At 34.8% G+C, this 23,796-nt stretch overlaps 1 protein-coding gene and 1 long non-coding RNA gene across 9 annotated transcripts in view; one reads left to right on the top strand and one right to left on the bottom strand.

Moving 5' to 3' along the window:
• Positions 1 to 23,796, bottom strand: part of UNC93A (unc-93 homolog A) — a 68,975-nt gene that overhangs the window by 36,061 nt on the left and 9,118 nt on the right. Inside the window, exons 2-4 of one of the 6 annotated variants that reach the window (XM_074309307.1) lie at positions 17,295 to 17,353; positions 15,853 to 15,955; positions 2,383 to 2,593 (exon numbers count right to left, since the gene is read on the bottom strand). The exons of 1 other annotated variant lie outside the window; for it this stretch is intronic. In XM_074309307.1, coding sequence (XP_074165408.1) covers positions 2,383 to 2,469 — 87 coding nt within the window. In that variant the 5' untranslated portion in view covers positions 2,470 to 2,593; positions 15,853 to 15,955; positions 17,295 to 17,353. The remainder of the gene's footprint in view (positions 1 to 2,382; positions 2,594 to 15,852; positions 15,956 to 17,294; positions 17,354 to 23,796) is intronic. 4 more of the 6 variants (XM_074309309.1, XM_074309308.1, XM_074309311.1 and 1 more) reach the window with 4 other exon arrangements.
• The window catches only part of LOC141565772 (uncharacterized), a 67,394-nt gene continuing 53,391 nt past the window's right edge, over positions 9,794 to 23,796 (top strand). The window contains exons 1-2 of one of the 3 annotated variants that reach the window (XR_012489116.1): positions 9,835 to 9,912; positions 21,876 to 21,997. This is a non-coding gene — a long non-coding RNA (uncharacterized LOC141565772). Of the gene's footprint in view, positions 9,913 to 21,875; positions 21,998 to 23,796 lie in introns of all 3 variants that reach the window. The other 2 variants (XR_012489115.1, XR_012489114.1) reach the window with 2 other exon arrangements.

Genomic DNA, 23,796 nt, shown 5'->3' with positions numbered 1-23,796 from the left:
ATTTTTTAAATAGTTCTTTAGATTTCCCTTCATATCCTAATAAACTGCTTGCATGTTGTGGTCTAGAGCAGGGAAGCTTTTTAAACTTTTTCTACTCATAACCCCTTTTTGCTCCACCAAAATTTTACATAAGCCCAGGTATATAAAATATATATGTAAATCAAATGTTTACTGATAATGAAGCATAATTTCATGACCCCCACATTCAGTTATACAACCTTCTATGGAATTGCAATCCATAGTTTAAGAAACTTTGATCTAGAGCAGTATCCTCCAAGATGAGGAATATGCATCCCTTGGGAGTGCAAGGGATAATCCAGCAGAATCTGTGAAAAAAAAAAATTAGAATTGAGGAAAGCAGTGCAGTTGTTCTAGCTGCTAATAACTACCACCAGCTTCTGTCATTCTCATCTTTCTCCATGTGCCTGAGAAGGGGGCTACAATGGGCTGTCAGATATATGAGTTCCTCCAAAGGCCCACATGATCCCATGAATAGGATGAAATGGGATAGATTTCAATGGAATTTATGATCATTTTTTCCCAATACATTTTTAAATGAGATTTTTTTTTTGCTTATAAAACTACCTTTTCCCAATTACATTCTTACCGGGTCTTACCAACAAAATAAATCATTTTGTAAAGGCTGGGATTAATTATTTGGAATATGATTTTCTATCTTCTTAAGCATAGCATTTTTGACAGGTAGAACAAATCATTATGAATCATCTTATTTACAACCATTTATCTTTGAGGTCAGATTCTATTATATGAATCTGTAAAAATCTCATAAAATCTGTATATGTTACTTTTAGGTTGGACCCTGGACAAGCTTGTGGAATAAACAAAGTTCTGCTTCTACAGAACTGCAAGGTCTGCTTGACCTTAGACAAAGTGATAGGATTATAGCAGAAGGAATCTTAGAGACACAGCACTTAGTCTAATACTCTTCTTTTACATGAGATTGTGGTACTCAGAGTTTAAGAAACTTAATCCAAGCTCATTTAGTTCTTAAATATCTGAGGTATGATTTGAACCCTGGTTTTAACTGCAAGTCCAGTCCCCCATCCAGTACAACATGTTGTCTCTCACTTTTTCACTTGAAAAATGGCAATGATTCTTGTAGTTTCTGCTTCAAAAATTGGTGAGGCACAAATGAAATTATGTATTCAATACTTTAAAGCACCATGCCAATTGTCAGTTATTGTATTGCCTATTTGCTCACAATGTTAGGAAGCATGAAAATGTTGCTACAAATGCTAACAAATGATGCGCATTATAATAGTACCCCTCAAAAAGCACAGATGGCACCATATTGTCAATGGATACACTCAGGATCTGCTAAAATAAAACCTGGACCACACAGCAGCTAGCAAGTTTTGATTTAAGAGATATCACAAAGATAATATCTTTTCTAATCTCTGCTATGGAAAAAGTTTAAATGCCCTTAACATAAATGCCCTTAACATTAAATACACACACACACACACACACACACACACACACACACACACACACACACACACACACACTTTAACAGCCTTTTAAAAATTTCCCAAGAATGGCAAATCCTCACCCATAATAAGCATTTTTAATTCTACACTAAGATATAAATGACTGATATATCTTTTTCTCCCAGGAACTCTTGCTAGGAAAGAACTGAAAGAAGAAGGAATAATGTGGGAAAAGAGGGGTAAACAAAGGGGCATGGAGGCAGAACTTTGTGTTCTTTAAAAGCTTGCCCAAGGCCTAACCTGAAGGCACTATACAGGTTTTATGAGAATTTTTTATGGATTTATATGCTAGAATCTCAAAGTCTAATGGTTCAAAACAGGGGATGATTCATAATAATTTCTTCTACCTGTCTTAGCTAAGTTCAAGAACAGAAAAAACAATCCCAGATGTTAACAAACCCTATCCAAGAGTATGATATGATTTATTTTGTTGGCAAGACCCAATGCAAATGTCGAATGTAATTGGGGGAAATTGTCTTATAAATTAAAAAAAAATCTTATCTTAGAAGATCTTAGAAAAATGAATGCAGATTCCATTGAAATCTATCCCATTCCATTTCATTCATGGAATTCTCTTCTCCTATAGAGATGAAATAAATTTTGGTCCTATCTAATGTCATCTATATGACCATTGGCAAGCCATTTTTCAGGCTAATGAGAATATCATTATTATTACTATCATTACCTACCTCAGACAGTTGTAGTAAAGAAAGGTTTTATAAACCTTTTGCACCCATAGAATTCCAGGTTACATTTATCATAATTATATGTCTCATCTTCATGTAACTTTGGGGACCAAGAGGCCAAAAAGAGTAAGGGGCATATACCTTTTGAAAACCTCAAGATTGCCAAGTGAAATACATACACCTACCTGTAGATTCTGAAGACCTCCATATGCTGTAAATAATAGCAGAAAACCAAAGGCAATCACAAGAACATTCTTTAAGTTTCTTTCCATTTTGTTAATTGAAAATCTTCATTTATTAGTTGACGGTGTAAATCTGTATTTCCTTAAGTAACCAACCAGAGCTTCAAGGTGAAAAAGGAGTCTGGGCTTTGAAGTGACAGCCTCCCTTCTTCATCTAAAGAGAAAGAACTTGTGATAGCCATTAAGGCTAGTTAATGAACTTTGTAATCACTATCATCTAGCACTCCCACAAAATATTGTTAATTATTCACTTTCTCCAGAACATCAACAACAATTTTCCCAACAGGACAAAAGATTAGTATTTTTTGACAAATGGTGTGTGTGTGTGTGTGTGTGTGTGTGTGTGTGTGTGTGTGTGTGTGTGTGTGTGTGTGTTTTCTTTCCAAGTAGACAATCAAATGTGCTCTGGCATCTATGTCATGTACTGAAATTGGAGGTAGTACAAAAAAAGAAAGTCTTTTAGTCCCAAATAATAAAAAGTAAACATTAGCTCTTGCTCCTCATAAAGGCTAACATAATTATAAGGTATTATGGATGGTCAAATACTTCTTTATTACAATACACAAGCTATAAGATTATGTAACATAATCAAAGCAAGAACAATAATTTTCCCCATTTAAAAACTTCAAATTTGACCTTAGAAGGTTACTTTTTGAAAACCTGTGATTTATGTTATTTTAAAATAGATTTGAGTTTGCATGACAATCCTTATGAGCTGGGGGAAATATAGCCAATGGGTATACCAATGGAAATCTAATTAAGATAGTATAAACTTTATGCTTTGGGGGAATTAACCATCTCCCAAATTCCTCATGTCACTGTCATACTTTACAAGTAAGAGTTGGCAGGACAGTTATTTCTGCTTGTGGTAGCAGAACATGTAAAGCATCTTCTTTTTATCTTTATTCACATGATTTGCCTAATACCCTACTTAATACCACTTAATACCACTACATGAAAATACTTTTGCTATAAAAACTGGCATATCCAAACACTTTTTATAAACCAGCAATTCTTAACTTGTTTTACATAAACTTATTTTTAAATATATTTTTATAATTGGGTTTTAATTTTAATGTTTTCCTCACCATCCTAAGCATTTTATTTTGTGTGTTTAAAAGCATTATTCTATTATTTTTCTATAAGAAACAAAAAGCAGGGTGATTTTAGAGAGGCCTGGAGAGACTTACATGAACTGATGCTAAGTGAAATGAGCAGAACCAGGGGGTTATACACAGCAATGGCAAGATTATATGGTAATCAATTCAGATGGACGTGGCTCCTCTCAACAATGAAATGACTAAGGCCAGTTCCAATGATCTTGTGATGAAGAGAGCCATCTATACCCAGAGAGAGGACTGTGGGAACTGAGTAGAATATAGCATTTTCACTTGTTTTTTGCTTGAATTTTATTTTCTGTCTCATTTTATTTCCTTTTTGATCTCATTATTCTTGTGCAGCAAGATAATTGTATAAATACATATGCTTATATTGAATTTACATATATTATTATCATGTTTAACACATATTGGATTAGTTATCCTCTAGGAGAGGGGGTGGAGAGAAAAAAGGGGGAAATAGAACACAAGGTTTTGCAAGAGTCAAGGGTAAAAAATTATGCTTGTGTATGTTTTGAAAATAAAAAGCTTCAATTAAAAAAAAAGATTAAAAAAAACAAACATTATTCTGAGAATCTATACAACTCCAGACTGCCAAAGGGGGCTCATAACACCAAAAAGTTTAAGCAACTTTTATGAAAAACTGAGTATCATATCTCTTCATTCATATTAACAAACTTTTATCATTTTTTCAACTTCTACCTGATGTTGGTAATTAATATTTATTTTCTTAAGATAAAATGAAAAAAACAAAGAAAATGTGTCCCTCAGTACTCCAGAGGATGTCTAATAGCAAGCTTATCTTTTAGTTTTTTATAAAATGTAAGCTCCTTGAAGGCAGGAACTTCTTTGTTTTGTGTCTCCAGCACATGACAAATGGCATATGCTCAATGAATATTCATAAGATCATAGATTTAGATCTGGAGATAATCTTAGAAGGCATCTTTCTAGTCTAATCCTTTTGTTTTGTAGATGACAATGGTCACTGAAGTAGTTGGGCTAGTATTCAAACCAAGGACCTCTGTTTCCCAGTCCAGTGTTTTCCCACTATACTAGACTTTTTTCTGTTGAGCTGCATTGCTATTTCATAATTCCAAAGTCATTTCATAACTATCAGTTGTATGTTACTTAAAATTTTCCTCTTATTCTAGCCACATTAAAGAAGCAGGCTGGGAATGACCTAGAAACAAGTTTTTTCAGAACTCTCTGCCAGTTCCGGTAAACTGCAGCACTGACTGTTCCCTTCTTCCCCCAGCCATATATAAGAGAGATGAAGCAGAAAAACTAATGCTCTATGTGCCATGGTCTTTGTCCAGCAACAATATTCCTTTGAAACTGCAACATTATTATTTATCTGTACCACATAACTAATAAGCTCCCCCCACCACAAATTCCTCTCCTTGTCTTAAGTTTTAGCCATAGATGAGCAAGCTGTTCCTACTCTTCCCACTCTCATGCCTACACTCCTTTTCCTTTCCCCACCCATGTTTGAAATTGCTTTTCCAAAGTCAACAAAGGTCCCATTAATCTATGTATTAGTTCTCAATGACTAGCTTCCCTGGATAATACTCTCTTTATTATCCTCTCTAGAATTGGACGGAGAGGACTTCATTCCCATTCCTCCCCACCCCATCTTCCACACAAACAAACTATTTTGTTTCTTCAGTTTTACAAGGAAATTCAGATACTCCTACCCTTACTCAGCATTCTCTCTTCCTTTGAGGTTTACTACAACAAAAATTTCTACCTAATTCAGGTCATGGCAACTTTTTCTTTATATTTCCACTACTTAATTCCCACCTGATATATAGTAAGTACTTAATAAATCCCTGTTGATTGACACAACCAGATAGATTCTAAATCAATTCCTTCCTTTCTCAAGGAGTTCAGAAAGGGATTTATCATCTTTCTCTCCTCCCATTTCCTGACTTTCTAGTAGGGGGTTTCAACATCAGTAGTGATTCTCCTTTAAACTCCTTTGCTTCCAAATTTCTCAGGTTCCTACAATCTTATAACCTAGTTTATTATTATTTCATCTCAGTCACACAAAGAGAACACTTGTGGGAAATGTGGAGACACACTGTTTATCCATGTCTTTGTGTGGCTGAGATGAAATGATGGATTAGATTATAATAAAATAATAGGATACAGTGGATCTCACCATTCCTTACACTTCTTTAATTAGCTTTCCTTGATAGGATCACAATTTGTTATTCCTTTCCTAAACCAGTTCTTTGTTTTCATTATGTACTCCAATCATTCCACCCCTTAGGATTTTCTCAGGCTATTACTCCTGCTCCCACTTCATTTTCCTTCCTTTCCAATCTGGATATTTTGGTTAGTCAGTTAATTCCATACTATCCTGTACTCTTGAATCCCTTAGTTCCTTTTCCTATTTGCTACTAATCCCCTTCCAAACCTCAGTACAAAATTACTCCTACCATCTGCTTTTCTTCTCCTATTTATGTGCCACTGAATGGAGCTAGAAGTGCAACTGTACTGACTAGAAACATTCTAAATTTATTTTATATCACTTCACCAGAGCCCTTATGTTATCAAGGTAGAATTTTCATATCTCTCAATTTATTTCTTCTTTTTCCATAGATACTATTCCATGCCTTCTCATATCATGTCAGGTCTCCTAAACGTCCTTATATTTCCTCTCTCTCAGCTGAGGACACTGGTGATTATTTTACTGAGAAAATTGAGACCGTTTAATGTAAGCTTCTTCTTCTTCCCATTCTTTCCATCTCATAAATCCTTAAACTGCTTTCTTCTTTTTTTCCTTGTTCTTTGACAGTGATTTTTTTTTGCCAAGATCAACTTCCTCTTTTGTGCCTTCATTTCCATTTATTTACATTCTTTTCTGCAGATTTTAAGCTCAGTAACACCCCATCTTTCTAATCTTCAACCTTTCCCTGTCTGATAATTCCTTCTCTACTGACATCAAATATGGGCAAGTCTCCCCTTATCCATGAAAAATATTTATTAGATTCCATTATCCTATCAAGTTCTCATCCTACATCTCTGTTATCTTTTTCAGCCAAAATCCTAGAAAAATCTTTCTAAGATCTTTGGCTCTTATGCACTATTTAACCTTTTACAACATAGTTTCCTACATCATCATTCAACTGGAATTGTCATGCCAAAGTAATCAACAGTTTTAATGACCACATTTGGTGTTTTTTCTTCAGTCTTCATCATTCTTAATCTATTTTAGTCAATAGAGATTTATCAAGGGATTTACTTATTATGTTATATTATACCATATATTTACTTATTATATGCTAAAAATGGACAAAAGTTGGGGATACAGAGTACAAAAAAATCCAAAAAATCAGAGTCCTAGCCCTTCAAAAAGTTAACATTGTAATGGTGAAAACATCATCATCATCCTCATCATCATCCTCATTGTCATCCAGAAAAAAAAATGGTGTTTACATAAGACTTAAGATTTCAAAGTGCTTTACAGATGTTATCTCATTTGATCTCAAAACAACCCTGGGAGATAGATGCTATTATTATACTTATTTTACAGTTGAGGAAACTGAAGCTGATAGATATAAGTGACTTGTTTAGGGTCACATAACTAATAAATATCTAAAACTGATTTTGGACTCAGGATTTTCTGACTTCAGTTGCAGCATTCTATCTACTGTGCACCTGAAACCTCAAAAAAACCTATCTGCCCAGAATTGATACCTCTCCAATCTGATCGATTTCTAAAGATTATATGATATACCATATCTACCCTGTTAACCAGGATTCCATATGGAGATAATAAGGGCTCATCCATAATGGTTAAAAGCCACTATATCCTTATCACATATTTTTTGCTGCATTTGGGCAAAATAAACCTCTTTTTGTTAATGTTCGATGACTTACAATTGCTTCATTTCATCCCAACAATGAATCTGAACTTAAAAAGTGTTGTTATTGGACTTGCATGAAAACTATATACCTACCAGATATAATCAGTGTAAAATGTAGATAATTATCTAGGGAAATGATTAGCAGCTGGAAGGGTAAGGCAGGAGAAACCTTCTAGAGAAGATGAAATTTTAACTTAATTAATAAATACTTATTTCCTTTCTATAAGTCTCTTTCACAGGACAGTAAACTGCTTTGACACTGCAGCATGTTGTCATACAAAAAAAAAAAAAAAGTACTACATCTAAATTTTGAGCACCCAGGTTCAAATTCTCATCCCACCACTTATTACCCCAGGTGATCTTGAATAATTTGCAACCAGCCTAGGTCACAGTTTCCTAATCTATAAAATTAAGAAGCTAGACTCTATGATTTCTAATTTTCCAGCTCTCTAAATCTATGATTCTATGACTAATGAAAGGTGTGTGCATTATTCTTTTTCAGGTCCACACTGCCTTTATATCTCATTAACTAGTGGATTATTAATATGAAGGGATTCATAGGGGATATAAAAGCTTAGGCTTGGAAACAGAAAGACTGATTTGTCTTTCTTCTGTCATATATTGTCTGTATGACCACAGATAAATCACATAATCTCTCAGTGATCTAAGCAACTTTCCAAAACTCTAAATGCCAAGTGATCTATTAATCTCTGGCGAAGGGAATATTCATAATTAGAAGGTTCCTAAATTGATGCAATCACATTTTTCAATGTCTCCCAAAAAAGGTAAAAGAAAAAGGTGGCAAGAATGTATCAATCTGCTGGTGGAGAAAGGAAGGAGATCCAGGTATAATATCCCATTCTAAAAAGCCCAAATACCAGCGATAAACAGTCCCTGAAACACAAGTCAGAAATCCTTAACAAAATTGAGATTGAGGTAGCTTGACAAAAAAAAAATATATATATATATATATAAACCAGGATATAGACTACTCAGCCTATAAATTACAGATTCAAAGCCAAGGCATTGGAACACAAAGGATAAAATTAAAAAAAAAAACAAAACAGTACTATAAACGGAGATATTCAGTGCCTACTACTGATGAATTACTTCCCACCAAAGAATCATCCTCAGGTAATATATTAGGTAATATCTACTCAACTGAAATTAGATACAACCTCAGACTTAGAGAGATGTAATTCTATTCATTAAGCAGGTCTTTAACAGACCTTTTTTCTATTAAAAAGAAAAAGATGGGGAAAAGTCCACAAAATCATGTAAACATTGATTAAATACTAATGACTCAAGTTTATATGCTAACTCTAAGTACAAATACTATTTGGAATAAGATTTGAATAACTGATTCCTAGACTAAAAATCCTAGAATCCTAGACTATAAAAAAACCTTAGAAGCCATAGAGTGAAAACTTACCCTGTTTAGGAATGCTATATCCTGGATAAATGATCATCTGGCTGTCATCACCCCAAGATTTTTAGTGGTAGGGTCCTTACAAGTTAGGTAATTGCATTTGGTTTCAGCTTCATTTCAATTGTTTAACTGCTCTTTATATTGACCCAAAATTGACTTTTCATGTGGTTTTTCCTGGATTTTTTACATGATTTTGGAATCCCTATTTCAGATTCAATTGTACAAGTACATACAGGGTGTAGTCCAGTGAATTCTCTATCCAAAGATTAAGAGTGATAATTCAAAGAACAAAACTTTTATTTAGGATAGAATTGCAAAGTAAATAGATAAGAAAACTCTCTCAGCTCCTCATGCACTGAGCTCCATGCTGTCAGAAAAGGGAATATTCTTTGGAAGACTCAGATTCTAAAGGACTTTCTTAGCTGGAAAAACTTTTAAAGCTCTATTTCCTAATGGCCAAATATGTCTCACTCCAGCTACATTCTGTGTTTGTAGCTGTTGTTCCTTCCTATCTCTGAAGTTGACGATTATTGCTAGTCTGTAGGACTGTTGCTATCCTCTGATGCTGGGTTGCTTCCTGCTGATATACTTCAATCTGTTGACACTATCACAAGCTGCTAGGAATTCTTTCATAGGAATGTTAGTTAGGACTTTTTATGTGCTGCTATTGCACTGGCCAGATATACCTAGGACAATAAAGAGTATCCAACCAGGGGGGAAAGGATATCCCACTGGCAAAAATCTAATTTTTTTTCTCCCAATAACTTTACCACATGCCAGTGTATTTCCTCCCAGATTTTTCAATGTTCAGATTGACACTAGGAAATTCCATTCAATTCTCAAGTTGCTTCTGGAAATCAGCAAAATATCATTAGAGTTTCACGAACTAACAAGGAAGTATTTAACAATACAGGTAAGGGCAGGGTGTAACTGGAGACCTTTGCCTGTATCCCTACAGGTCAGATCTTTGTCCCTCTTATATATCTCTTACTCATTGATGCTAACACTACCCTTGGACCTATATGAAGAAAATGCTATCTTCTTACACTAAATGGTATTTATAATTAATTATGACTACTTTTAGAAAACTTTTTAATCAAAATACCTTAGGCTTTTAGCTCCTCTAAAGGCTACTTAGATTTTGGATTTAATTTGGCTTTCTCGTTTCCTTCTTCTCCTAAAGTCTCTCTATCTTAGATACTTAACTGTTTGGTTCAATCTGAACTGAGACATTTCTTAGTTTCTTCAATTCTATCAACCTAGGAGGAGAGGAGCTTCTGAGGATTACATTCTCTGCTACTTGCCACAATTTCTTGGGGTATTTTTCTTGATTACAGATTCTACATTTCCTCCTTCCCTTCCAAGAAAGTGTGTGTGTGTGTGTGTGTGTGTGTGTGTGTGTGTGTGTGTCCATCTATAAGGTGTCTTTATGATTCTCTGCTTCTTTTCCATCAAGAAATATCATTTATAAAATGAGAAAGTTAGAATCAGTGATCATTAAGATCCTTTCTATCTCTAAAATGCATCTGCTATATAACTGGTTTCCAGGACAACCATACTTCTCTGGTACTATATTTTTTTTCCTTTGTCTTTACTGGTCAATAATTCACCTATGTTGAAAGAGATTTTTTAATGGTATGTTGTATAATTTGGCTTTCTGTCAGATCAGCGTGTGTCTTAAATAGACCCTTTCTCATCTCCAATTTTATCCTCTGAATCCTTTAAATATTATTTGAAGAGACTAATGTTTAAATGGAGTTGAACAGTGACTTCCTTACCCTTTTCTTACTAAAGCAGGGGTTCTTAACCTTTCCGTTGTCATGAAAGCTTGATATTTCCAATGAATGACATTAAGAAAAATTCTTACCCAAAGGGAGCTTTGTTGCCTTCAGGCAAAACAAAGGAAAGCACCTGCTCAATCTGAAATCAGTTATATATTTTTCTCAGAATTTTCCCCAAACCTAGACTTTGATTCTGAGTTTCAGTAGCTTTTCCAACAGTATACACCTCAGTCTTTTAACCTTGTAACTTCCTATTCCAATTAACTTTGTTACTCTGGTCATTTTATTTTCTGCTTTCTCTTAAGATTTTAAGTAGTTTAAATTAAACAAAATAACCGTCTGGCAATCTGGCAATGTCTATTGACCACATTTCATAATAATGTTTTTAAGTGTATAAAATAAAATATATACAATAACAAAGGAAATATATATACATATACATATTACATATATATATGTGTGTATATATGTGTATATATATAATATAGGACCATATTATCAGGTTAAGAACCACGGAAGACTCATCTCATCCTTCACTCCAGGAATTTAAATAAAAATTAATTACTGTGTATTGAGGGTGTAAGAAGAGGAGAAAAGTATATAATTAGGGTGGAAAAGACAGCCTGGTCAGTTTTAAATACCAATTGGATTTTAGAAGTAGCTTTGGTCTTATTAAAACAAATATTTGATGAACCCCAAAACCAGAGATAATATTGAAATATTTAAGATCTCAACAAATGCATTCTGTTTCATTAATATTAGTATCTCTACAGTATCATCAACTTGGGCAAAGTAAGGTTTGGTTGTTATCTGTTTGAATTATGATTATCACTTCTAAGGGGCTAGTATCAGGGCTACTTGCCATAATTTGGAAAAACACAAAAATTTTCAATTATTATTCTAACCATTAGATGGCACTGTTTTTCTATTTCTCAGTAGTTCCAGGCTTATCACTAACCCCAAGGTGTGACAGAAATGAGTGTCATTTAATCAGATTTTAAATAATCAAGCTTCCTGACAAGAAATCAGAGATTGTTCTTAATTTTAAGGGAAATGCAATCAATGCTTTAGTCTTTTTACAAAAAAGTGTTCATGTAAGCAGATTATCATCATTCTTGACATTTTAAAATGGTATTTCATCTGTTAAAAAGCAGCAACAAAGACATATCCTTCCTATTAACAAATAATATAGATTGTTTGGGTCCTCACAGACAATGGAAAAATCAGTTGCATTCATTAAGAAATATACAGCGTGTGAGTGTGATTGTATAGTGTGTGTGTTATAAAGAAAAAACTAAGACTAAGCTTGAATATAGTATCCTTGTGTTTCTTGCTTGCGGATAGATTTCCTTTGGCTGATTGTTGCAAACCATCTAGCACTATGAAAAGAACATTCAGGTCTACCAGGCTTTCAGATGAAGCAATATCTTCCTTCATTCGTCTTTGAATCAGATGATTTCTCAGGTGCCTGCCACCCCTAACACTCCTTTAAAGGAGATAAGCAGCTTTGGTCTTCCCTCACAACATTTTTTAGCTTGCCTGACTCTGGAGGGGCCACATCTAAGAATCAAAGGTGGATTCAATCAACACTCCCCACTCTGTCCTTCTCTGCTCAGCCGAGAAGAAACGAGGAGCCCAATTAGGGAAATAGCTTTTGTGATAAGACTCCAGTTTGTTAGGCACCCATCTGAGACCCCTGCAGCTCATTTCCATTAATACCAGGAGAGGGCATTGACCTTCACTGCGAGCTGTCTCAGCTGGAAAAGACCCTAAAGGGATCCTAAAGGAGAATTGGAATATTTTGCAGAGACTCAGCTTTTTATTCCTTTCATCTTAACATTATAGATAGATTCTCTGAGCCCTCCAGGTAGTTCCTCTTTGAAAATGCTTTTGACTGTCCTTTGAGGTGTTTTTTTTTTTTTAATCTCCTTTGCCAAGGTTACCCTTAACTCATATCCCATATAAGAAATTTGTGCTGTCTGAAAATCTAGAAATAATGCCTAGAAGTCTGTCTTTTCTGAGAAATTTGTGGAATCCTTGCCAATGACAAATGGCCAATGGTAAGGTTGGGGTACTCCTTATTTTGTACCATGATGTAGAAGTCTCTAGTAGGTCTGTGGTACATCACATTTGACAATGCTTTCAGTCTTCCTGTCAGTCTAACTAGATTTTAAAGCACTTCTGACTTCATCAAGAAAATCATTGCAAGTATTTCTTCTTATCTAGTGTTACTCCTGGTTCCTTAAAGAATGAATTATATATATATATATAAATGCATATGCACAAACATATATATTAAGCCTGTCTTTTGTAGTAAGTTTATTTTTAATCCATATTGTTTTATGAATCATGTTGGGAGAAAAAAACTAGAGCAAAAGGGAAAAATGTTAGGAGAGAGGAAAAAAAAAACAGAAAAAAGAAGTGAACATAGCATGTGTTGATTTGCATTCAGTTTCCTTAGTTCTTTTTCTGGATGCAGATGGTATTTTCCATTCAAAGTCTATTGGAATTGCTTTGGATCACTGAACAACTGAGAAGAACCAAGCCTTTCATAGATGACCATTGCACATTCTTGCTCTTATTGTGTACAATGTATTCTTGGTTTTGCTTGTTTCACGCAGCATCAGTTCATGTGAATTTTTTCCAAGCTTTTCTATAATCAGCTTGTTCATCATTTTTATAGAATGATAATATCCCATTGCATTCATATATCACAACTTGTTCAGCCATTTCCCTATTGATGGGCATCTACCCCTTTTCCAACTCTTTGCAAACACAAAAAAGCTGCTACAAATATTTTTTGCCCATGTGGGTACTTTTCCCTCCTTTATGATTTCCTTGAGATACAGACCTAGTAATGCCACTGCTGGGTCAAAGATATACACAGTTTTATAACCCTTTGGGCATAGCTCCAGATTGTTCTCCAGAATGGTTGGATTATTTCACAACTCCACCAACAATATATTAGTGTCCCAATTTTCCCACAAACCCTCCAATATTTGTCATTATCTTTCTCTGTCATTTTAGCCAATCTGAGAAGTGAAAGGTAATACCTCAGAATTGTTTTAATTTGCATTTCTCTAATCAATAATGATTTAGAGCATTTTTTCATATAACTATAAATGGCTTTAATTTCATCATTTGAAAATTGTTCATATCCTTTGATTACTTATCAATTGAGGAATGATTTGTATTCTTATAAATTTGACTCAGTTCTTTACATATCTTAGAAATGATACCTTTATCAGAAATACTGACTATAAAGATTTTTCCCAGCTTTGTACTTCCCCTTTAAGCTTGTTTCTGTTGGTTTGTTTGTGCAAAATCTTTTTAATTTAATATAAACCTAGTTGTCCATTTTGCCTTTCATAATGTTCTCTAGTTCTTCTTTGATCCTCCCTTCTCCAAAGATCTGATAGGTAAATTATCCCTTGTTCTCCTAAATTGTTTATGGAATCATCCTTTATGCCCAAATCATGTACCCATTTGACCTTATTTTGGTATGGGAGAGTGGAATGTCAGTCTACATCAAGTTTGTGATATATTATTTTCCAGTTTTCCTAGCAATTTTTGTTAAATAGTGAGTTCTTATTCCAGAAGCTAGAGTTTGGGGGGTTATCAAAAACTAGATTACTATGGGCTTCGATTATTGTGTCATGATCCACCATTCTCTATCTTAGTATCAATTATTTTGATGGCTGTTGCTTTATAATATAGTTTTAGGTTTTGTACTGCTAAGCTACTTTTTTTCATTAATTCCCTTGATATTCTTGACCTTTTGTCCTTCCAGATGAATTTTGTTATTATTTTTCAAGTTCTATAAAATAATGTTTTGTCAGTTTGCTTGGTATGGCACTAACAAGTAAACCAATTTAGGCAGAATTGTAATTTTATTATATTAGCTTGGCCTAGCCATGAACAATTGATATTTTTCCAATTGTTTAGAACTGACCTTTATTTATGTGAGAAATATTTTGTATTTGTATTTATACAGTTCTTGGGTTTGTGTTGGCAGCAAGACAATACTTCCCCCTGCCCAAGTATTTTATTTTATCTACAGTAATTTTAAATGGAATTTCTCTTTCTATTTCTTGCTGATGGGCTTTGTCAGTGATATATAGAAATGCTGCTGATTTGTGTGGGTTTATTTTATATCTTGCAAATTTGTCAAAGCTGTGAATTGTTTTCAGTAGATTTTTGGATGATTTTCTAGAATTTTCTAAATATATCATCATATCATTTACAAAGAGTAATAGTTTTATATCCTCATTGCCTATTCTAATTCATTTAATTTCTTTTTTCTTTTCTTATTGCTAAAGCCAGCATTTCTAGTACAATGTTGAATAATAGTTGTGATAATGGGCATCCTTGTTTCACCCTGAAAGGATGCATCTTCTCTCCATTACAAATAATGCTTGCTATAGATTTTAGATAGATACTGCTTATTACTTTAAGGTAAGCTCCCTTTATCCCTATGCTCTCTAGTGTTTTTAATAGGAATAGGTGCTATATTTTGTCAAAAGCTTTTTCTTCATCTATAGAGATTATCAATGATTTCTGTTGCTTTTGTTATTGATGTGGTTAATTATGATAAAAGTTTTCCTGATATTGAACCAGCCCTGCATGCCAGGTATAAATCCCACTTGATTATGGTGTATTATCCTGCTGATAAATTGTTGTAATCTCTTTGCTAATATTTTATTTAAAATGTTTGCATCAATATTCATTAGGGAGATTGGTAAACCAAACCTATTAAAAACATAGTGGAAGACATCACAAAAATTCATTTGTTGAGTTTAAATATTGCCTTCTAGCAATATGGACTTGGAAAAACCTGCATTGCTATTGGTGGAAACCTTTTGAACATACTACAGAAAAATGGAAATGACACCTTATAGCAATATCAAATTCAACCAAATGGGTAGAATCATGGCTTTATTGAATTGTGGAGTACAGGCTATTCTTTAGTAACTGACAGTCAGGCATATCTCACTGGACTAGTAAGACAAGTAAGGGGCAAACAGTATTTCTGGTTGAGGTAAACAATTTGCTACTTTATGGGTAGACACATAACCACAATGACACCTGGATTGGCAAATAGCCTAAAGAAATTCTGTGCTTGTTAGGATAACACACACATTTACAAATTTAATGCTTAGATACCCTCCCACTCCCACCCCCAGAAAATAAAGCATCATCTATACAAATCTTACCTGGTTTATGTTGCTTTCTTGGATTCAGGATATGAGGAAGTTTGTTGCTGCTCCATTCTTTTGCAAACCCGAAACACAAAGAAGAATCTGTAATCTAGTTTCACTTTAAAAGAAAATGATGACTCATGGACTTTTGTGCAAGTTGTTGTGAAACTATTGTGTAATATTTATTTTTATTACAGCAAGAAGCAAAAGTCTTTGGAGAATAATTGGTCACTCAAAAGCAGATTGCCCCCAAATCTATTTATAGTTGCTTGAATTTTTAGGTACTCTATGATCAGTAATGATGATAAGATGTACCAGGAAAAGTCATTTGACATAACTTAGTGGCAGGACATCTCACATTTCAACTGAATATGTATTATTATTATCCAGTAGAAATTGTAAAATTTTGCAAATTCTAGATATTTTGTGAATTCTAGACATTTATGTCTATGTAGATGTCTTATTATATTTTTAGAATATCTTTATACCAAGGGATCTTAGTATGGAGTCCATGAACTTGTTTGCTGTTGTTGAAACTATTGTTTAATATTTTAAAAAGTGCATTTCAATATAATTAGTTTTCTTTATAATCCATATGTTTATTATTCTGATAGAAATTTAGCTGAGGTTTTATTAGAGTGTAGCCCTTAGGAATATGTCTGGCACTTGGTAGGCATATAGTAAATGTTTGTTGAATGAATGGAAGATTTCTGAAAATAAAATGAATTATTTATAACAACTTTTGCCAAATTCCATCTTTCTAGAAAATGAGTGATTGTTGAGAACTGCCCTTCCCCCAACATCTTCTATCTCCTTTCTCATCTGTGTTCCATGTATCTTTTTCCAGTGTTCAATTGGTATTTAATCATCAAATAAAGTCATATTGTACATCAGTACTGTGGGTAATAAGGGGGAAAAAAGCATTTCTGTATCACCTAAAATCCTACTCCAATTTATATATCAGCATATATACTCAAATGGCCCACCCCTTCTAAGCAAGTTGAGTTCATTGTTTCATATGGGGGAAGGGGAGAAGTATGCCATGTGCTACAAGTTGGAAAGTGAACTTTGTTGTACTTATGAAGGATATCATTACCAATATAAAAGCAAAATGATAGCACTTATGACTCTCTAGCTCTTATTTTCTTAATTCACACAGTTCAATGTAGAAATTGAGTGATGGATCAACTGTGAGTATGTACTAAGCATCCTTCTAAGGTAATATTCATGACTGCCATTTTTGTATTATTGAAGATAAATGTAATGGTTATTTATTCCTGGATCCATGCTTGAATTTAGCTTTTGGGAGGAAGGAGGAAAAGAATAGAGGAGACACTATGGCTTCAGGTGAAGAATTCAACTGAGTATGTGTTTTTGAAAGAGCAGGTACGCAATAGATAGAGTGTAGACCCTGGAGTGAGGATTATCTCAGTTTAAATCTGAACTTAGATACTTACTGGCTATGTGATCCTCAAATCATTTAATTCTGTTTGCTTCAGTTTTCCTCATCAGTAATCTGTAATATAACAAACCATCCTAGTATCATGAAGAGTCAGACATGAGTAATAGACTAACACCACCACAACAGGTTTGGAGAGCCAGTTATCCCTATTATTCATAATGCATGTGCTTGAGTCCTAAACATTTACAGGAACATTTGACTTTATGGAGAAATGGTGAATTTCACTCAAAGTTGCAAATGCAGAAAGCACAAAGTAATATCCTATAGCAGGCCTAAACCTGAGGTTGGAGGTTAAAATACAATGACACACTTGTGGAACAAAAAAATCCAGTAAAAGCCACTTTACTAATTAGAAATTAAAATAATGATACTGCTTTCTCTAGGCACCAAGTTGAGTACTATAAAAGAGGAATTTTAGGTAATTGAAGATCAGGAAGAACCTCTAACATAGAGGTTCTTAACTATTTCTGTTTAGTGAATTCTTTTGGCTGTCTGGAGCTCTTTTCAGAATGTATAAAATAAAAATAGATAAGATTACAAGGGAAATCAATTTGTATTGAAATAGTTATCAAAATATTGTTTAAAAAAATAAGTTCATGGACTACAGGTTAAGAATCCATGCTCTAAAATAATTGACTTCCAAGCTAAGGCAATACTCTATTTACCCAAACCACAAAATGACTTTTACCCTTTTTTTTTTCTCCCAAAGGACCAGTCCAATCTATAAGGCACTAGGAGGGCAAGGACTATCAAACAATTAGGTGAAAAAAATCCAAGAGATAGGGAAAGGGAAAATCGAAATCTCTGGTCAGTTGCCATGGGCTAGTGGGAATGCGTCCATAATCTATATCCCACTAGCCCTCCTTAGTAACAGTCCCAGAAAAATAAATAAATAAAAAATAAAAAAAAAAACAAGGATAGTTCCTACCACAGCTGGCCTATATTTCTTTCTGTGGAAAGCGAGAGCTCCTACTGTTGGGAACTGAAAGCCCAACACAGCTATGTCTGCTAAGTGCTCCCAAATATCTAGACTTTGGCAAGGAGCTGAGATCTTTTGGCAGACCAAAGTGGTCATCTGGATCCCAGATGCACTGTGTTTAGTCCCTGAGTACCAGGCTGACACTTTGCATAGAAAAATACATTCCAGTGTCAACACTATATGAGAGAACTGTTTTTTCTTTGCCAGCTCAAATATTCTCTTTCTTTTTTACCCCAAACTAGTGAACATGGTAGGCAGCTAAATGCCTATTTCCAAAATGAAAGAAATAAGTTTGTCCTTCTGTGGTCAGAAAATGAGGTTCATGAAAATAAGGGCCTGGAGTGATAGGTATGAATTGCCAAGTACCCCTCACATCCATTCTCATACATCTATCATTCTCTCTCTCTCTCTCTCTCTCTCTCTCTCTCTCTCTCTCTCTCTCTCTCTCTCTCTCTCTCTCTCTCTCTCTCTCTCTCTCTCTCTCTTTTCCCCCCCTCTCTTTCATACAACTTGTTTTCCTATTCCCTTCCTTTCCTCATTTGTTTTTCTCCGCTGTGTTTAAATATTTCATTTTAATTCAATGCCTCTAGTGCTTCTGAGGAAAGATGCAATTAATGCAAAGTTGTTTTTTTAAGTGCTTTAGTGCTAGGTGCCATGCATTAGAAGGAAGGCATGCATATGACAGTCAGTGAAGTGACTTCAATCAGTGAACTTCCAGGGCAACATGACAATAGGATATTTTGCATAGGGAATAGGGTCCATTTTGCATTTTTGCCTGAGATAGATATTGAAGACAAATTAAAACTCTACCAACACCTGCAAAGATTCATGCCAAGCAATGTTAATCATTGACTACTACTACCTGACAGGATGCTTACCCCTGCCTACAAGTGGTCATATCATCTTGCAGTTTGTGGACTGTCTCTTAGAAATTTGATATGTATTTTGGAAAAGTTTACAATTTATTTCATTTTTGGTCAATTATGATTTTCATTATTACTCTGCTGTTGTTAGCTCTATTTGTTTTAAAAGTACTCCTCCATCAATTAGTCATGATTTCTATTTCAGAGTTTTAAATGATTCCCTAATGGCCAATTTCCTTCTCATCATTACCATTAGAGCTTCACTTTTTAAGAAATGAAAGCTCAGAATTTTTAAACTCTTGAAAATGTATTTGTCAAGGAGTCCATTTTCAGGAGGGAATCATTTGCATCTAAGCACACTGCTTTACAGTTTGGGCCACATTAATTGAGAGAGACTTTCTCAGAGCCAGGAAGACCTGTACTGACTGTTATCACCTTGGGCAAATCACTTAATGTCTCAGTCCATTAGCCATTAAGCAATTCTCTAAGACAAAATTTCAGACAAAGTGTTGTTGTAGAATCATTTCAATGGTGTCCAAGGTTCCATGACCCTATTTTGGAGTTTTTTGGCAAAGATATTGGAGTGGTTTGTCATTTCCTTCTCCAGCTTATTTTATAAATGAGGAATTAAGGCAAACAGAATAAGGTATTTGCCCAAAGTCACATAGCTAATAAATGTCTCAAGCCAGATTTGAACTCAGGAAGATGAGTCTTCTTGATGCAAGAGCAATGTTCTGTCCACGGTTCCACCTTGCTATACCTTTCAGAGGAAGTACTAGCCTTCTTTAATAGAGGGAATTTTATCTCCCAGAATATCCCTAAGCCAAGAAGTCACAGGCCTTGCTCCTAAAAAATGCCTATATTATTTGATATATAGATATTTGAATCAAAGTAAGAAAACAGCATTTGCATTCTTGTTCTTATAGGATTGCTGTCCTCATTTTCAGATGTTCTTCATATAGCATTCAATAAAACTCATTATGAATTAATTACCTATTATGTTCAATATAAGTCAGCTAGGTGTCATTGTGAAGAGTGTGAACTGGAGTTAAGAAGATTCATCTGGTAAGTGGCCTCAGATATATGCTAGCTGTACGACCCTGGGTAACTCACTTACTTACCCCTGTTTGCCTCAGTTTCCTTATCTAGAAAATAAGCTGGAGAAGAAAATAGCAAACCACTCCAGTATCATTGCCAAGAAAACCCCAAATGGGATCGTCAAGAGTCAGACATGACTGAAAATGATTTAACAAAATGTTCAACACAATGAACTATATGTTGAAGTTATACTGACAGAACCAAAATTAGTCCATACAATCAAGAAACTTATTCTACTGAATAAAATCAGCAAATTTTTCTGATAGTCAATCCTACTATACTGATGGTAGAATCACTAACTGAATTTGAAAAGAGCATTCTAGTTCTTTTTATGCGTTGTTTTTCAAAAACTTTCCTATGAGCCTTCTAGTCAATACTATTATAAGGAAAACTTCCAAAGTAAACATAAGGTGTGATCAGTCACTCCAGACATTGACACTGCTGCCTCTCCATGGTGCTGTCTTTCTTCCTCCTTTCAAGTGATTTCTTATTAAATTTTTCCTTCTTTCAGGTACTCTCTTTATTAAACTCACTTTATGTCTCTTTGTCTCTTTCTGTATTTTTCTCTCTGTCTTTCTCTGCCTCTTTGTCTCTCTCTGTGTGTGACATATGTATAACAGATTGCTTGCCAATCTGAGGGAAGAGATTGTAAAAAAAAAAAAAATCTGTTTCTCTCTCTCTGCTTCTATCTCTGTGTCTGTTTTTCTCTGTCTCTTTCTATCTCTGTGTCTCTTTCTTTGTCTCTGTTTCTGTTTCTCTTTATGTTTCTCTCTCTCTCTCTCTCTCTCTCTCTCTCTCTCTCTCTCTCTCTCTCTCTCTTCTCTGTCTCTGTCTCTGTCTCTGTCTCTCTCTCCTCTCTCTCTCTCTCTCTCTGTCTCTCTGTCTCTCTCTCTGTCTCTCTCTCCTTTCTCTCTCTCTGTCTCTCTCTCTGTCTCTCTGTCTCTCTCCTTTCTCTCTCTCTCTGTCTCTCTGTCTCTCTCTGTCTCTCTCTCTCTCTCTGTCTCTCTCTCTCTCTCTGTCTCTCTCTCTCTGTCTCTCTGTCTCTCTCTGTCTCTCTGTCTCTGTCTCTCTCTGTGTGTGGGTGTCAATAATTTATAATTTGAGGTAAAATTAGTCATATTTTACATCTTTCTGTGCTAGTCTTGTTTCTTAGTATTAAATGAAAGGGTTTTTTTCACTGTTTTAGGGATCTTATATGATTGTACATGTAAAACATGTATATTCACATTATTTGTTGTCTTGGAGAGTAAGGGGAGGGAGGAAAAAAATTGGAACTCAAAATATTTTAACAAAAAATAAAATATTATTAAATGTTTTAGAGATCTTAAGCTGAGTACATTTGAGGTGTATATAGTTTTTATGGTGAGAACGTTTTCCAAAGTTCCTTACAGAATTTTGCTGCATGGCCTTGATTAAAATTGAGAAATTTGGCCAAAATTCTGAAAATTCTGCATACTTACCCATAAGACTTCAAGCATTTTTCACAATACGCAGCTACTAGTTAAGCAAAATTCACAAAGGAATCATTATCCAATCATGATTCATACACATAAATTGGGACAAGCATCCTACCAGTATCTGCTATCTCAATTGTTTTTGTTATTGTTGTTGCTGCTGTTTGTCCTTGTTCTCGAAGAGGACCATGATGTCAGGAAAGTGGTACCAGGACATGCAAGTGAATTGGATTTAAGTGAAGGCCACCTGCCTCACTTTCCCCTCCAAAGCCATCTGGGTCCAGTGGCCAGATGTAGATTGTATGTAAGTATGTATGTATGTATGTATGTACATCTCCTAAGTAGATTAAGACAACTTGAGATGCTTTAGACAAAATGGGAGACCTTGGCCTTTTTAAACTAAGATCTTCAATAGGACTCAGTCTGACTGAGACTGCATCCATTCAGTGATTAAGGCAAGGTAATGATTATCTTAATTAGTCACTGAAAGAATCATAGAATCATAGAGTGACAGAGCTAGAGAAGTAGAGCTCATCCAGCAGAGTGTTCTGAAAAAAGGACTACATTTGACCTCAGGGAACCTGGATTTGAATCCTGACTTTCCTACTTAATACCTCTGTGACCTCGGGGGTCACACATGTATTCTCTCTTAATATTCATTTTCTTATTTGTGAGAGAGATGAAGTAGATGATATCTGAAGCCCCTTCTTTTCGAAATCTCTGGTGCAATATATATTTTTTTTATTTTTATAGATAAGAAGAACTGGGGCCCACTGCATCAAGGTAGTTCCTAAAGGCATACCAATAATAAAGACCTTAGGAATTCAAACCCAGGTTTTTTTTTCTTACTTCATATCCATTGTCATTTGCTCTACTGCCATACTGCTTTCTCAAGCCACTTTATCTGGAAATCATTTGTTCTTACCAAAAATAAAGTTGTTGAAGTTGTATGTTTTGATTGCTGTCACAAATTAGGCTGACTTTTCTGTTGAGAAACTATAGTCACTAGTAATAGGGCATTGCCAAAGAGTTTTTATCCCCCCCCTTCATAACATTCCCTTTTCTGCTCTTGACACTGCTACCCCTTTATTACTTGATGTTTAGAGTATCACAATAGCTTTCTTGTTGGTTTTCCTGCCACAAGTCCCTTCCCTCTTTAACTCATTCTCCACTCACCTGCCAAGATGATCTTTCTAATAAAACGGAAAATAAACTGAGGTACAATTTGTCATTTGCATGGCAAATAGATGTAACACTGTTTTATATTTCAATTTGTTAATTGTTGTCACTCATACCATAAACTTCTGGATTTGTAGATGGTTTAGAATGACCACGAACATCTACAAACATGCACGCATATAGTCCCTAATCCTGGTCTTGTGAATGGTCAGGCTGATTATCATTATTGCTATACCTTATAAATCCCTTTTGTTTCCTGGAAGAAAGTTGCCAACCTTATGTTCAGCTCTTTCCCCATGTCAGACTTTAGGTCAATCAGGAGAAGACTCATTGGACAGCTCACATCCTTCTCTAGATGAGCTATCATCAGTCTTAAAGAAAGTGCTTTGAAATTCCATCTAGTTCACATAATTGCTGATTTTTACTCTTGCTCACCAAGAAGCCTGACAGACTTCCAAGAGTATGTAGGTTATTTTGATTTATTGTCTTTATGGGATCTTGGCCATTCTCTAAATGTCATTTTTAAAAATGGCAAGTTGCCTAGTTTTTCATCCACTTGATTTGGAATGGCTTTCCTTTGGTCTGCTTTATTGTGTAGTCCCTGCTTATCAAGATTGATTTCTGAGCATAACTCTACTGCTTTGACAGAAGACTTGACAGTGACTTTGGGTATCATTTTATCATTTGTTTCTACCAGAAATTTTCTGAACTTAGCTCACAGGTAATCTGTATGTCTCTCAGTTAGCCTGATCTCTCACCAAGGGATGTATTAGATTTAGTTGAGTTGGAGAATTCAATGCTCTTTTGATACTCTCTGCTACCACCTGCTTCTAGTTTCTTGGAAGTTTTCTCACAAAAGGTATTGATAGCCATAAAATCAAAGTATTGAGTCCTACAACATTGCCTGACTCATTGTGCAACTCT

The sequence above is a fragment of the Sminthopsis crassicaudata genome, chromosome 4 (genome assembly GCF_048593235.1).
Source record: "Sminthopsis crassicaudata isolate SCR6 chromosome 4, ASM4859323v1, whole genome shotgun sequence".
Classification (NCBI taxonomy): domain Eukaryota; kingdom Metazoa; phylum Chordata; class Mammalia; order Dasyuromorphia; family Dasyuridae; genus Sminthopsis; species Sminthopsis crassicaudata.
This window is presented reverse-complemented; position numbering and strand designations above follow the sequence as displayed.